Raw genomic sequence first — 15959 nt, forward strand, 5'->3', positions numbered from 1 at the left:
ACGATAAACGGATCGAATCGGGTGATAAATTAGTGAAAAACAGCGTACCGGGTTCGAATTTCGAACCACTTTATAATTTCTTAAATTTACCCCTAAATTGGGGTGTTACAAATATAATTTAATAAATTAAAATTTTAATATATTATTTTTTTCAAAAAAGGTATATGGGAGATCCTTGTACTTTTGAAAAAAAATCAATATGGTTCTCGTATTAGTTTTTTTCTCTTAATGTGATATTCCAACTTAGAAAATAAATCCAATGTAATATTTTGACCAACGCTTTTTCATTATTAATTGTTACGGTGCTGACATGACGGTCTACAATGATAACATATCAATCCACCTATCATATTTGACGTACTAATTTAGTCCATATATTATGTTATCTATCATTTTATCAACTACCACATCAATACAGTGAACTGTCATGTCAACGACGAAAAACGTTGGTCTAATGATCATATTGAGTTTATCTTTTGAGTAGTAGGAACACATTAAAAGAAAAATATTATGAGAACCATATTATTTTTTTTTTATAAATACAGGGACCTCTAATACATTTTTTATCATTTTTTTGAGTTACTCGTAAATTTTTAAAATTAGGTATCAATAACTCGATTTGAATTATTAAAAATTCAAGTTGAATTCAAATTCAAATTAAATACATTCAATTTAAATATTAATTAATCTTTAATTGAATCATCTACCACACTAATCTCATACGGGCAAAAAGTAAAACAAAATATGAATGGGATTTTATTGGTTGCTAAATAACCTGCGGAGATAAAGGCGAGATAAATTGTGAAAAATAGGTCGGAATGAAATTGAAATGCAAAATTCAAATGAAAATGCTTAATTTCACGCGTCGATTTACGTGCATGTCATGAAATCCGTGTCGTCTCCGTTGAAACTCTCCATTCACAAGAAAATATTTCATTTTCCTTTTTTTTTATCAATGCTTATAGACCGATAAAATATATATATAGTGATTCTTTCAATAGAGAAAACGAAGAGAGAGAAGGCGCCTGCCGCTAAATTCGGCGGAGATTTTGGTGGTGATGCTACCTTCGCCTCCTCCACTTTGTTATTTGCTAAACTACGCCGGACGGCCATTGTTTTTTGCTCCTTTTTCCCACCCTTGATTTGACCAATGTTTACAAGGTACTTTAAAACACTACTTGATATATATATCCTTGCTCTAAGCTCTGCTGATTCTACTTTATTTGTATTTACTCTGTCTCTACTGTCAAATTCTCTCTGTCTCTCATTTTGCAGATTCTGATGGTTTGATTTGCTGTTTTGTTTTGGACTGAACTGAGATTAGCTTGAATTGTCCAAACTTTTCATCCTTTTGAGCTTTTTTTTCCTTCATTTTTGAACTGATTATTGTTTGTGTGAGCAAAGAGAATATGGGTGATGGTGAAGAAGGTAACACTGATGTGATGCAAAGGATTCAATCTTCATTTGGGACATCATCATCTTCAATCCCCAAACAACTTTTATCAATGAAACACCTTGAAATACCTCAGTTGAATCCCAATCAAACCAGTTCGGCTAGACGCGACGGCGCCGGTGGCCGTGATGCAACTAGCAAAAGAGCTGGTATCCCCCCTTCACACCCTAACCAGATCCCTCCCATTTCACCTTATTCTCAGATCCCCATGTCCCGCCCTTCGAACCAGCAAATGGGTTCTCAGGGTTTTAACTCGGGATCAACTCATTCCCGGTCTTTGTCTCAGCCTTCTTCGTTCTTTTCACTCGATTCATTGCCCCCTTTGAGCCCTTCTCCATATCGTGATTCTTCATCAATGGCGGTTTCGGACCAAGTTTCCACCGATCTGTGGATGGATGAAAGGGACGGAGCTTCACATTCATTGTTACCACCCTCCCCTTTTTCCAGGGGGAATTCGCCCCGGGTCGGTGAAAGCTTGCTGCCACGAAAATCGCATAGGCGGTCCAATAGTGATGTTCCGTTCGGGTTTAATACGATCTTGCAATCTTCGCCGCCTCTTATTCCGTTAAGGGGATCAGTTTCGAGTAAAGAGAATTCGGGAGTGCCTAAGCTGGTGAAGAAGGAAACCTGTTGGGAGAAAGTTGCTGATGTCAATGGTGAAGGAATGGGTGAAAGGAAATCAGAAGGGGAATATGTTGATGATTTGTTTTCTGCTTATATGAATTTGGATAACATGGATGCAACGAATCCTTGTGACGATAAGAACAATGATGGTAACGAGAATCATGAAGATTTGGACAGCAGAGCGAGTGAGTCGAAGACCAATGGGGTCGATATCAGTGATAACGAAGCTGAGAGCAGTGTGAATGAATGTGGGATTGGTAGACGAGGTGGAATGAATTTGACTGAGAAGAGGGAAGGGAACAAAAGAAGTGCAGCAGAGGACATGGCGTTGACAGGCAGACATTATAGAAGTGTTTCGATGGATAGTTTTATCGGCAAGTTAGAATTTGGCGATGAATCTCCAAAATTACCTCCTCCACCTGGGAATCGGCCTGGACAACTCTTGCCTAGAAATTCAATTGATGGGAACTCGGTTGCCTTTAGTTTGGAGTTCGGAAATGGTGAGTTCACCGAGGCTGAATTGAAGAAGATTATGGCAAATGAGAAGCTTGCTGAGATTGCAATGACTGATCCAAAGCGTGCAAAGAGGTATCCTGCTGTTCAAGTGTGTTGCTTTATAACTTTTTGGATCATACAAAAGCATTTTGCTTAATTGATGTTGTTTGTTCTTTGAAGGATATTGGCAAATCGTCAATCAGCAGCACGCTCCAAAGAACGGAAGATGCGATATATTTCGGAGTTGGAGCACAAGGTTCAGACTCTGCAGACCGAAGCTACCAACTTGTCTGCTCAACTAACACTTTTACAGGTTGAAGATTTTAGAGCATAGCATGTTATTATCAATAATTCCTAGTTTTAGTTTTCTCTTTTCTCATTATCAAAGTTTTAATTGATGTAGAGGGATTCTGTTGGACTCACTAATCAGAACAACGAGTTGAAGTTTCGTATTCAAGCCATGGAGCAACAGGCGCAACTCCGTGATGGTATGATCATTTCATTATCTCCGATGATTAATTTTATGAACTGGTAACTCATCCTTTATTAATTTTGTGTTGCATTTGCAAAGCTCTAAACGAAGCATTAACGGCGGAGGTCCAGCGATTAAAGCATGCTACTCAACAGCTAGGTGGTGATTCCAACCCCCCAGAAGGCATGGTTCCCGAGCAGCTTTCGGTTAATCAACGAATGTTTCAGCTTAACATTTCTCAGCAGCCGCAACAACAGAACGCTAACACGATCTCAAAAACCGAGTCGAGTCAGTAGCTTTTATATAAAATTGTATAATTGTTTTAGATTATAAAATGGTGTGGAGCTTGGCTACTGTCTGCTGGTGGGAAAAGAGTTTGGGAATTTTCTTTTATTAAGTAAAGATGATTACAAAGTAATATTTGTTCTAAATACTCTCACTCATTTGATAATGAACGCTTAATCATCTTATTGTAGTTGTTTAGTGTTCGAACCTGTGATCTATAGTAATAATAACGATTATTTTAACTACTGAGGTAAGTTGGTTCGTATCAGTTGGGAAAATTTTAAAATCTAAGTAACCTAATATATTATATATGAGGACCAAACGTGCAATTATAATGGACGGATTTGCATAATTTTATCTTAAATTCTATTTCCATTCTTATTAATTCTATTTACAACTTGATCTTATGAAATAAATTTGGATCAAAATCCTTCGGTTTCAGTTTCTTTTCCATCCCTAGTTCACAGCTACAAAGGTTTCGTAAGTTTGTTGAAGGGAAAATGTACATTTCAGTATCTGAATTTTGTGATATTATCTAGTTTGGCACCTATGCATTTGTTTTTGTCCAACTAACCACATAAATTTGATCTCAATGTTCAATTTGGCTCATAAACCATTTTGGTCTAATTAGGCACTTAAACTTAGATTCTTTATTGAAACTGATACCCGACACAGATTCATGGTTTAAATTATAATTTACTATATAAGTATTAAATTGGACTTAAAACCGATTAAAACCCACTTTGAATGAAAATATAAAGTTCAAATACTTAATTGGACAGAAGTGAACGTTAAGTACCAAAATGTATACCTAAAGTTTTGTTTAATGAATCTTTAGTAAGTCACATCCTAAGTTAGGATGGCAGAGTGTTCTAAGGCGCCAGGCTCAATTTCAGGTCTTTGTGATAGGGTTTGGGTTCAAATCCTACTTCTGTCATGTTTCTTCTTACATTCTGTTAGAAAGTAAATCCTTTTATATTTAAAAAAACTTAAAGGAGCAGTTAGTCAGGATGGCCGAGTGGTCTAAGGCGCCAGACTCAAGTTCTGGTCTTCGTGAGAGGGCGTGGGTTCAAATCCCACTTCTGACACATAAATTTTACCAAAACGTCACCGTTTAATGTTTTTTTTTCTCTCTCATCGAAAGAAACGACATCGTTCTATACTTGTTCTCCTCGCGACAAAAAAGCGGTTCTTAGCGTTGGAACACAACTTCGGCCTTAAACAGAAATCCCACTAAACATAAACCCTAAACCAGCTACCCACTCCATTTTACTAGGAACACAACTTCACTAACTGCTAGAGACAAACAGCGAACTGACTGCGCTCACCGAGTGAACTCGCCTTCCATGGAAGACTCTTCGAAAGATCTGTCTGTAGTGACAGATTCGAAGACGGAGTCGGTCCCAGTTTCACTACCGCCTTCGAACTCGAATGGAACTACTCAACGAACACCGGAAGAGTTGGTGGCCCGAGCCATTGCACCTATAAAGCCAGAGTTTCTTCGACCTCCACCACCCTCCAGAACCACCCAAAACGATGCCGCCTCCGAAGCCAAGGCCAACGCCAAGCAACCCCAGCCTAATTTAGTCAAGGAAAAGAAATCGAAACGGCAAATTAAGCGAGAGCGTCGTCAGGTAGCAAAATGTTCAACCCAATTTATTTTCTTATCCGAAACAAGTTTGTTTTTCTATTTTGTTTGTAGTGGAATGTAAAGTAATTGTTGTATCTTTTTTCTCCTTCAGGAGCAAAAATCCGCTTCAAATCTATGTCCTGAGATTGCAAAGACGGGAGATGTTAATGCTTGTTCTTATAAAGACAAATGCCGTTTCAGCCATGACATAGAAGCATTTTTGGCTCAGGTATTTTGCTCCCAATTTCATGCAATTTACAATTTGATCAAATTTATCTAATTAGGCTTCTAATAAGTATCTTGTTTTTGGTTGAATGTAGAAACCTGCTGATTTGGAGGGTGACTGCCCATTTATGAAAGCTGGTGCACCATGCCCTTATGGTTTAGCCTGTAGATTTGTCGGCACCCATAAGGATGGTGCTTCTGCAGCAACTTCTAATTTGTTGAAGAAAAGCTCTGAAGTCAATGGACTAACCAAAGATGTTCAGAAGCTTTTGTGGAAGAACAAAATGCGGTTTACTAAAGCAGACGCTGTACTCAAATCTCTTGGACTAACGGTATGATGAACTGACTGAATTCTTTTATTAGTTCTTATTTCTTCAGTTTTTGTTCATTCCATTGTGTAGTAACATAATTATGATTTATTGTTGTTAACATAGTATCAATACAATATTTCAGGGGCCTAACTGGAAAAAAAAGCAGCTAGTAGATAAGGAGGAAGATAAAGTTGGTTTAAGCGGTTCTAATGCTGCTGATGGAATTGAATGCAAAAAAGTGGCCGATGATTCAATGGACTGTTCTGAGTGTCCTTCAACATTGTCAGCAGCAGTTAATGCTGAGGATGTACGTGCAACTGATGAGTTAAGACCCTCAAAGAAGGCAAAATGTGTGGTTGATGAAAAATGCTCTGATGAAGTGGAGGGTGGTAATTTGACAGATGCAACTGTTTTGGAGAAGGATTGTGAAAAGGATTCTGCAGAAACTGAAATGGCCGATGATGTAGTTGCAGAACCTGATAGGAGCCTCAAGATACACCCTCGTGAAAAGATGCTTATTGATTTTAGAGAAAAGCTGTATCTTGCTCCTCTAACAACTGTTGGGAATCTTCCTTTTCGTAGGGTTTGCAAAACATTAGGAGCTGATGTGACATGCGGTGAAATGGCAATGTGCACCAATCTTTTGCAGGTATGTGTATCACATATTCCTAGTTGCATCGGGGCAAACTGCTAGTTTTATCATTCCATAAGTGTTGGAAATTAGAATAATAGGCTGTGCAGGTTAATTACACCCAATGGAACAAATAGGTATAATTTCCTTTCTCAGCAAGGCATCACAAATAAGAAAGTAGTGTGATGTCTTTGCATTAACTGGCTTTCGACATTTCATAGTTAAATTTCTTTTTGGGTGGTTCTTGGCCTTTTCTTTTCTTTTTGTTGTAAAACGCATTCTATGCTTATATGTGAGTTTTTCTGTGGTGCTTATCCTGTTGAACAGGGTCAAGCTTCAGAATGGGCTCTGCTTAGGCGACATTCATCTGAGGATTTGTTTGGAGTTCAGATATGTGGGGCACATCCTGACACTGTAGCACGTACTGTTGAACTCATAGAAAAGGAGTGTACAGTGGACTTCATTGACATTAATATGGGGTGCCCAATTGATATTGTTGTTGATAAGGGGGCTGGATCTTCTCTTCTCACAAGACCAGCACGTATGAAAGGAATAATTCAAGCAGCTTCCAGCACTGTTGATAGACCTATAACCATTAAGGTGCTTGCCATTTAGGTTATTAGTTAAATTATAAGCGTGCCTATGTTGTTTTACATGCTTACTCAGTTGCTCTTGTTTTTCTGTTTATCTTCAACCCCCCCCCCCCCCCCCAAAAAAAAATATGGTCAATGTTGCTCCTTTTCCCTTTTTCTTTAAATGCACTAATCACCAAGCAGTTTTAAGATATATAGTTGTACCTTTTGTTATGGCAGGTGAGAACGGGTTACTTTGAAGGTAAAAACCGGATTGATTCGTTGATTGCAGATATTGGCAGTTGGGGTGCAACTGCAGTGACAATACATGGTCGATCACGTCAGCAACGCTACAGTAAACTTGCTGATTGGGATTATGTATACCAATGTGGTCGGAAGGCCCCTAGTGCACTGCAGGTTTTGGGGAATGGGGATGTTTTCTCATATTTAGATTGGAACGAGCATATATCTGATTGCCCTGAGCTCTCTTCGTGTATGATTGCTCGAGGGGCATTGATTAAGGTATGTATTTAGATTTTATCTGAAAATTTTCCATATTTATCAGACTGCTGTGCTGTATAAAATTTTAGCATATTATAACATCTAAGGCGCTTTGCAGCCTTGGTTATTTACTGAAATCAAGGAACAGAGGCATTGGGATATCAGTTCACAGGAGCGGTTGAATATTTTGAAGGACTATGTGCGTTTTGGCCTAGAGCATTGGGGGTCTGACAAAAAGGGTATGCAGTAATACTATATTCATAGTGAAATACATATAATTTTGTTTGAATTCTCATATGTTAGCTTAGTGAATAGTTAATGATAACTTTGTGCTGGCATTATGATATGAGAAACATCGATCAATATGGTGTGATTGTAATGAGACCTTCAATTTTTGTAAAAACAAATATGGCGTGATTGAGTTGATATAAAGCAGAAACATTTTCTTTCTACCCTAGCTTAAACTGTTGATTGTAGCCATATTTCTAATTTGTGTCAAATTGCCCCATTCAGGTTTTAGCTTCCTGATTTGAGTTGTGTAACCTTTCTGATAAAATTTATGTTAATCTTTTGCTCTTGGGTAAACGTTGGTTTTGTTACCCAAAATTTTAGCACCTTTTGTTGTATTAGATTGAACCGTTCAGAAGAAACTGGTGCATAATTATGCGATTTTCTTTGTATTAAGCTTGAAGATTCCAAAATATCTTGTAAGAAGTTTCATAGAATTATTATTTATTAATTTATTTGATCCTGCTGCTGTGAACATATATACCTTTGTATTGAACAACTATCATGTTCTGAAGCCTCTGGCATTTGACTGAATTTGCAGGCGTGGAAACAACTAGGCATTTCTTGTTGGAATGGCTTAGCTACACATGTAGGTATATACCTGTTGGTCTTTTAGATGTCATTCCCCAACGGCTGAATTGGCGTCCTCCCTCCTACTATGGGCGTGATGACCTAGAGACCCTAATGGCGTCTGATTCTGCAGCTGACTGGGTACGTAGTTGCTTCTTACTATGCACCCCACGGTAATAGTGATAATCGTGTTCTTATTAGTTTCTTTTCCACTTGTGCAGATCCGAATATCTGAAATGCTGCTTGGCAAGGTTCCAGATGGTTTCACATTTGCACCAAAGCACAAATCCAATGCTTATGATCGTGCGGAAAATGGCTAAATAGAGTGCCGTTTATTTAACATTACTGCATTTTTATGAATTTAAGTCTGCTGGTTTGCATAAAGATTATGTTTTTCATTCCCGGGGTTCATTTAATTGCAGAACCGAATAAAAGTTATTTCGCAATTCATTTAATTGCACAAACTGGCACCTCTCGTGCTGCCTAGCTAGCTTCCATTATACAAGAATGCTCATCTGCCTCCAAATAAGTGATCTATATAATGTAATTAAGACAAGATACTATAGACTACAATTTGTTTAATTTGAATGGTGGCAGCTTTTTTCTATCACGCAATTATTGATTGAAAGCTCTAGTTTCAGAATCACATGTTTTATTTATCACGGGAAAGTATACTGAAATATGAATCATCAATGAGAATAGATAACCAAAACACTGTTTGCGGCTGGAAACCTCGCAGGTGGGTGAAATCACAGCCGACAGAAAAGAAAAGAAACCCAGGGATATACATTATGAAACAAAAGCACCATTGTCTATTAGCAACGTGATCAAACACATTCATTAGAGATGAGTTTGCAGAGCAAAACCTTGGGGCAAAATTGTATAAGCTTTAGAATTTAGAAGCCCAGCTAGCTTTTGTTCAAGGAAGAAAATAAATAGACTGATATCTATTTCACTCATGCCTGAAGCAGTGGATCGATTTCTTTCTCGGAGTTCAGATTCCGAGGGCCTTGAATCCAGCCTCCATCAATGGAATCAAAAGGTCCATTCAACCCATCATCCAAGAAATCACCAACTCGTTTCACTTTAACCTCCCTTGGCATCACTGGGTAGTTACCAGAGAAGCAGGCATAACAAAACTTTGGAGAATCACTACTCAACATCTTCTTCAGGCTATCAAATGGAAGAAAAGCCAGTGAATCACACCCTATAAACTGTCTGATCTCCTCCACACTCATTCTATTCGATATCAACTCCTGGGAGCTTGGCGTGTCCACTCCGTAATAACAAGAAGCGATGATCGGTGGGCTTGCTATTCTCATGTGAACCTCCTTAGCTCCTGCCTCCTTGATCAACCTAACAATTTTTGAAGATGTGGTTCCTCTGACGATTGAGTCATCCACCACCACAACCCTCTTACCTTCCAACACGCCACGGACTGGTGAAAGCTTTAGCTTCACTCCAAAGTCCCTGATCTTTTGTGAAGGCTCGATAAAAGTTCTTCCAACATAGTGAGACCTAATCAGGCCTTGCTGAAAAGGCACCCTGGCTTTAGCTGCATAACCAAGAGCAGCCACAACCCCTGAATCTGGCACTGCAATCACGACATCACAGTCAACAGGAGCCTCAGTAGCAAGTATTTCCCCGAAAACATGCCTTGACTCGTAGACAGACCTTCCGAAAACCACAGAATTAGGCAAAGCAAAATAGATATGCTCGAAAATGCATTGTTTTGGTTCAGGGCGAGGCATCAAGAAAACTGATTGGACCCCATCTTTTTTATCCACCACCAACACTTCACCAGGATACACCTCTCTTTCATATGTTGCTTCGATCAAATCAAGAGCACATGTCTCAGAGGCGAAAACAACAGCACCATTGCTCCTTCTTCCCATTACCAAAGGCCTAAATCCATGAGGATCACGAACCGCAACAAGCTTATCCTCAGTCACAAACACCATTGAATAAGCCCCTTCAAGCTTCTCACAAGCTTCAACAATCCTCAAAAAGAAAGGCCTGACCTTTGAAATAGCAATCAAATGAAGCACAACTTCAGTATCAGAACTAGTATTGAAAATGGAACCATTATCTTCAAGCATAGCTCTCAAAGCTCCATAGTTCACCAAGTTCCCATTGTGTGCAACACCAATAGACCCAAACCTGTACCCAGCAACAAAAGGCTGGACATTTTTCAACATAGAAGAACCAGCAGTTGAATACCTAACATGTCCGATAGCCATTTCACCAGGCAATTGATCAAGTTTAGATTCATTAAACACCTCAGACACTAAACCAACACCAGTAACCGATTGAAGAACATTGTCATTCACTGCTACAATACCTGCACCTTCTTGTCCACGGTGCTGAAGCGCGTGTAGGGCCAAGTAGCAGAGACGTGAGGCTTCAGGATCACCAAAGATACCTACAACACCACACTCCTCACGTGGCTTTTCGTCATCATCAATAAAAGCAGAACCGCCTTCATTTTTGTTCGTTGAAAAGAAGTCAGAGATTGGGTTTTTAGATGAGATGGCGAAGTAAGGTTTCTGGGTATGATTGATATAGTTGCAAGGGAAAGAAGACGGTTTTTGAAGGGTTTTTGGGAGGAGAGAAAAGGGGTTCTTTTGAGGTGTTTTCAGGGAAAAAGAATGGTTTTTTGAGAGAGATGATGAAGAGGACAAAGGAGGGACATTATATGTGGCCGCCATGGATGGTTTCTCTTCAGTTTTGGGAGTTTTGTTGGAGGAGAAAGTGAGCGAGTTACTGCAAATGTGGCTTTAGAAAAGCAGTATCCCTCTCAAATTAGGCCGCTGAACTTAGGGTTTTGACTTTTTGACTATTAATGTGGCTTTGTCCCCCGCAACTTACTCGAGTTCCAAAAACTTTTGCTTTTGACTGATCTTCTTAAATTTTTGTTCGGATTCTATATTAACTATAAATAATGGTTATTATTTTTTTAAGGATTTTATGTGTAATAAGAAATTGAGTTAATTGCATCATACACCCTAATCTATGGCTAATTTTAAATTAGTTTCTAAACTTTTAAAAATTTTAATTTCATCTTTAAACTATAATTATCATTCTAAATTAGTCCTTAAACTTTTAACATTTCATTTTCATCCCCAAACTATGATCTTTATTCTAAATTAGTCCCCAAATTTTTTGAACAATTCAATTTAATCCTAAAGTATACGTATATATTAAATACATCTCTTATTAATAAAATCGTTAGACCAAGTTATATTATTATGTGTTTGAAAATAAAATAAAATTTAGGTTTAACTATGGCTGAAATGGATTAAATATTTGGATGAATTTGGGGATAAAATTGAAGATGCAAAAGTTTAGGGGTTAATTTAGAATGATATTCATAGTTTGAGGATGAAATTGAAATTTTAAAAAGTTTAACGATTAATTTTGAATGAGAGTAATAATTTTGGGATGAAATTAGAATGTTTAAAAGTTTTAGGACTAATTTGAAATAATGATAATAGTTTGAGGACATATGATGTAATTACCCTAAGAAATTTTAAATGATAATTATTAAATATTTATTTATATTTCAAGTGCTTAAATAGATCTAAAACTACTTCCAAATTCCAATTTTACTTTTATTTAATGTGATTAAATCTAGTGCATACTCCAACTTCAACTTTTGTTTTATATGATCAAATTCAATGAAATAGTTTTTTTAAGATTAAAATATTGATTGATAAATTTAAAAAATTATGTTAAATTATTATTTGAGTGTTAATAGTATACATCCTGAGAGTTCTAATACATCTTATTACAAGGTGTGGATGATAAAACAAAATACAACGATACTCTTGTATATCGGGATATACAAAATTTGATTTGAAAAATTATTTTTTTATTCGAGTTAATTTGAATTATCAAATTAGTTTAGGGCTCAAGTCGAGTTAAAATTTTGAAATTTCAATTAGAAAACCAAAAATTTAAATAAATATTTTGATAATTTTATGATTTAGTATCTTATTTCGTTATTCATTTAATTACTCCTTTGTTTTAAATTAATTTTTTATCAAATTTGAACTATATGCTCCTAAACCCTCTTAAAATACACGCATACTTTCAATTCATCTTTTTGATAACAATTTTTCTATTTTTCAATTTAGTTCATCAATTTTTCATTATTTTTTTTATTTTTTTCTATTCATCCTTTATTTCCCGACTGTTTTTTACCAAATTTGAACCACATGTTCATATACCACAATAGAATACTTATTTAACTTTAATTCTCACTTTTTTTTTACTAAAAATGTACTCTCTCTTTTATTTAGTTCCTTAACTTTGCATTTTACTCAATTTGGTCTTTTGACTATAATTGTTTGTAAATTCTTTCTTCTTGTCAAATCATCGACTCATTTATACTCTCATTAATATTTTGCCCTCAAAATACTCTCTTTAAAATATATATTATGAATATATTTTATAATTGTAGATTGTATTTGATATATTAAATAACATTATAATGTGAAAAGAATATAAATATGCATCTCTATCTCATATGATTAGAGAAAGTCGAAAATTGAAATAAATCCTTGTCATAATACTATAAATAATTATAATAAAATTAATATAGTAACTGGAATAACAGACTCGAATTTCTTAAACTCGACTCGACTAAAAAAATTCAAGTCAATTTTGAGTTGTAAAATATGACTCGTCAACTCGAATAACTCAAAATTTTTCAACTCGACTCGACTCGACTTGATTGAATTCTCTCCCCTAATTGTATGGTGATTGAAATAAATCCTATAATGAGTTGCTAGTTCTTTTGAAAGAAATGAAATTTTTTATTCCAAGAACTATTGTGAGATACAAAATAGTGTCTATGCATATTGTTGGAGGACAACTAATTCCCGAAAGTTTCGTATGTTTTATTAAGATATTCATACAAAACTACTCATAAGCATGTGCCTCGTTAAAAAACCTCACTAATCCTATGTAGAGGAAAAAGAGTACGTAATGAGGGAACAAATGCACCAGTCTCATTCCATTACAATCCATGAAGATAAGCAAAAACAATACCATAACCAATCGAAGAGGAAAATAGCTCGAGCCTAATATCAAATTGCTTTCTAAGAATCTCGCTTCTGAACCTCTCACTCCCATAGCTAAGCATCTGACCCGACAAAGGTTTTAATACAATAACAAAACCCATCAAACCAGAAACACTTCTTGAGAATTCAACTCCAAATATAGCTTCTGTATAATAGCTTCACGTATCTGGCCCCTCCGCAACGAGTTCCACCCAAGATGACCAAGCTAATAAAACCCAAAACATCCAGAAATTCACATTAGATAACACCTGTGCAGACGCAATTCTAGTAATTTGTAACTAACTGCCTCAATTAGTTCTTATACTACTCAGCACCCCCAAAAACTTGGTTGAAACCCCTCAATGTCAGAACCCAGTGAAAGTTTTCAATTTCGATCCACAACCACCGCCCAGCAAACCGAATATATCATAAAAAGACCTCCGTTAGAGTAGTAAACCAAGACCTCAACCCGGACAATAACCTGTGACCCATCCCTAGGCCTAGTCTACCACCAACACTTTGCTCTAGCGCCACCGTTTAGATCTTGACATCACATTTTTTTAGTGAAGCTACCGCTCACCTAGCTTCCAATAAATGCTCAAGGGCAGCGTATAAAGTCTTGTACTGAAGGCATCACCCTGTAGTTCGCCTATAGTCCTATCCACATGATTGCAACTTTGAAAATTCTGTCTTCCGAGCACGAAATGCCTTTGAATATAGCTTCATTACTGCAAGTCCATATTGCCTACAAAAACCCAAAAAAACTCGATGACCAGATCTGCTTCAACCTTTTTCTAAGTGGTTGGAGATTTCAACACTCTAGAAGAAAATTTTAAATCAGCATGGAAGGTTAACACTATGTTGAGTCAATCGAACCAATGAAATAGCCATGAGGGTGAATTGACAAATAAAAAATTGATGGAAGCTTTTTGCAAGAAAATAAAAATTTGGACATAAGAAATTTTATAGTGGTTCAACTTCCTCAATGAAGTTTACATCCACTACCTTAGCTTCCATAGTAAGGATTTCAAAAAAATTCACTAATTTGTTCAAACCTTTTAGGACAAGATATAACCTTACAACACACTTAGACTTATACCCCAAAGTCTCAAGTGTACAACCTTTCCTAAGAAGAAATTACAAATAACAAACTTAGAAAATGATGTGTTTGCACAATTCAAGAACAAATAAGAACACTCAACAAAATGAAACGAATGAGTACAAAAGTGTTCTTTGAAAGTAAAAAGAATATTGAAGAATGTTGACTTGATTTTTGGCTCAATTTGATTGCTTTTGGTTTTCTTTATGATTTTTTGTCTTCACATATGACTTGGAATTTTATTTTTATACCCCTTCATTCAATTCTAACCGTGTGTGTTGTTGTGGGAGTTAATAGAGCTTTGAGATGAATTTTCCCGCAATAAATGTTGCCTAGACGCCTTGAGTACCAGTACTTGGGTTTGGAGTATCAGTACTTCCTGCATTAATTACAAAAATCTAGCCATTGAGAAGAGGGGAGTATCGATACTCCATATAGAGTATCGATACCTGTATCGATACTAAAAGAGTATCGATACGAAAATAGCCTACTGGAATTATGTTTGTCAAAAACTTAATACGAGTATCGGTACCAATATAGGTGCTTCAGTGTATTTTTACATACTAGAAGTGGTACCAGTATCGGTACTGTAGTGTATATTTACACATTGGTATCGATACTTGTATCGGTAACACTTGAACAATACTGGTACTTCTTGCAGTATTGGTACTATAGTGTTAAAATTGATTTTTGACTCGATTAAGATCCGAAACCCTTTGTAAAAATGTTTGAAAAATATTTCCAATATATGACTTGAATATTTTTAAAAGAGTAAGAAGTAATTATGAAGCTTTTAACTTTGAAAAAAATTCTATATTTGAATGGTTGAATCGAATATAAGTTTAAAAAACGAATTAAGAATAACCTTAGAATTTCTTTAAACTAGTTTACTTTTGGTATATCAAAATCTCAAAGCATGTTTCAACAATCTCCCCCTTTTATATATAGCAAATCTTTTGAAAAATTTTGAGATTTTTGTTTTAAAATTTTCTTGAAAATAACTACTCCACCTTATTCCCCTTTTTTGTTAAATCAAAAAGGTTAAAAACAATATATAAATAGGAAATGTGAAGATAATGGTCAACAATATATAAATAGGAAATATGAAGATAATGGTCAACAAAGATAATGAACCAAACGAGGTTAGTCAACAAAAATAATATTCTTAAACAATTATAATGGTCATAAAGTAAAACATGTCTCAAACATCACATTATAAACCATAATAAGCATCCAAACTAACATAAATATTAAATAAAAGCATCCATGTGCATGAAATATCCTAATCCACAAGTAAAGTAAAATAACATCCAAATCCAAAATAATCCAAATAACCGAGCATCAAAGTATCAAAGGATAATATCCAAAAGCATAAAGGCATCAAAATAATCAAAATGCAAGATCGAATATGAGCAAATAGAAAACAATCAAACAAGGAAAAACGACCAGGTGTCTAACGGAAGAGGATCGTGATCTAAAGACGGAGTGCGAAAGAAAGCAAAGTCGCTAGAAAAAGCGCCTATCCTATCCATCACTGTGTCGAATCTAGCATGAAAGTCACGTCAAGAGTCCACATACATCGTCTCCAAATATAACTATCTAGCACCAATCTCAGAAACCTGAGTCCCCAAAGCTAAGAAGTTAGACTCTATGGTGGCAAACCTCATGTCAATCGTCTCCATGAACGTATGAAAGTAAGGAGGAATCACACTAGTATCGTCACCACCGACTCGAGGGAGA

At 36.2% G+C, this 15959-nt stretch overlaps 3 protein-coding genes and 1 non-coding gene across 4 annotated transcripts; 3 read left to right on the forward strand and 1 right to left on the reverse strand.

Moving 5' to 3' along the window:
• Positions 1 to 1019: 1019 nt before the first annotated feature.
• Positions 1020 to 3436, forward strand: LOC120211373. Its single transcript, XM_039209917.1, has 5 exons — positions 1020 to 1161; positions 1276 to 2665; positions 2753 to 2885; positions 2976 to 3060; positions 3144 to 3436. Exons 2-5 carry the CDS (start codon positions 1410 to 1412, stop codon positions 3338 to 3340), a joined length of 1671 nt encoding a protein of 556 aa, XP_039065848.1. The 5' UTR covers positions 1020 to 1161; positions 1276 to 1409; the 3' UTR covers positions 3341 to 3436.
• Positions 3437 to 4333: 897 nt separating this feature from the next.
• Positions 4334 to 4417, forward strand: TRNAL-CAA. The gene has a single exon. It is a non-coding gene; the product is annotated as a tRNA-Leu (tRNA).
• Positions 4418 to 4567: 150 nt separating this feature from the next.
• Positions 4568 to 8455, forward strand: LOC120211374 (tRNA-dihydrouridine(47) synthase [NAD(P)(+)]-like). The gene is made up of 9 exons (XM_039209918.1): positions 4568 to 4963; positions 5072 to 5188; positions 5280 to 5516; positions 5638 to 6144; positions 6454 to 6726; positions 6939 to 7220; positions 7318 to 7438; positions 8029 to 8198; positions 8279 to 8455. Exons 1-9 carry the CDS (start codon positions 4676 to 4678, stop codon positions 8375 to 8377), a joined length of 2094 nt encoding a protein of 697 aa, XP_039065849.1. The 5' UTR covers positions 4568 to 4675; the 3' UTR covers positions 8378 to 8455.
• A 328-nt stretch (positions 8456 to 8783) lies between these two features.
• Positions 8784 to 10858, reverse strand: LOC120211375 (amidophosphoribosyltransferase, chloroplastic-like). Its single transcript, XM_039209919.1, has one exon. The coding sequence runs from the start codon at positions 10763 to 10765 to the stop codon at positions 9014 to 9016; it is 1752 nt and encodes a 583-aa protein (XP_039065850.1). The 5' UTR covers positions 10766 to 10858; the 3' UTR covers positions 8784 to 9013.
• Positions 10859 to 15959: the final 5101 nt, after the last annotated feature.

This window comes from Hibiscus syriacus, unplaced genomic scaffold (genome assembly GCF_006381635.1).
Source record: "Hibiscus syriacus cultivar Baekdansim isolate YM2019G1 unplaced genomic scaffold, ASM638163v2 tig00109972_pilon, whole genome shotgun sequence".
Lineage (NCBI taxonomy): Eukaryota > Viridiplantae > Streptophyta > Magnoliopsida > Malvales > Malvaceae > Hibiscus > Hibiscus syriacus.

Bases quoted from the DNA above. Each gene is read 5' to 3' on its own strand.
- LOC120211373 (XM_039209917.1), top strand. From the start codon at position 1,410: ATGGGTGATGGTGAAGAAGGTAACACTGATGTGATGCAAAGGATTCAA. The intron at 2,666-2,752 runs GTATCCTGCTGT...TGTTCTTTGAAG, and splicing joins GATCCAAAGCGTGCAAAGAG to GATATTGGCAAATCGTCAAT. The intron at 2,886-2,975 runs GTTGAAGATTTT...TAATTGATGTAG, and splicing joins CTCAACTAACACTTTTACAG to AGGGATTCTGTTGGACTCAC.
- LOC120211374 (XM_039209918.1), top strand. From the start codon at position 4,676: ATGGAAGACTCTTCGAAAGATCTGTCTGTAGTGACAGATTCGAAGACG. The intron at 6,145-6,453 runs GTATGTGTATCA...CCTGTTGAACAG, and splicing joins TGTGCACCAATCTTTTGCAG to GGTCAAGCTTCAGAATGGGC. The intron at 8,199-8,278 runs GTACGTAGTTGC...CCACTTGTGCAG, and splicing joins CTGATTCTGCAGCTGACTGG to ATCCGAATATCTGAAATGCT.
- LOC120211375 (XM_039209919.1), bottom strand. From the start codon at position 10,765: ATGGCGGCCACATATAATGTCCCTCCTTTGTCCTCTTCATCATCTCTC.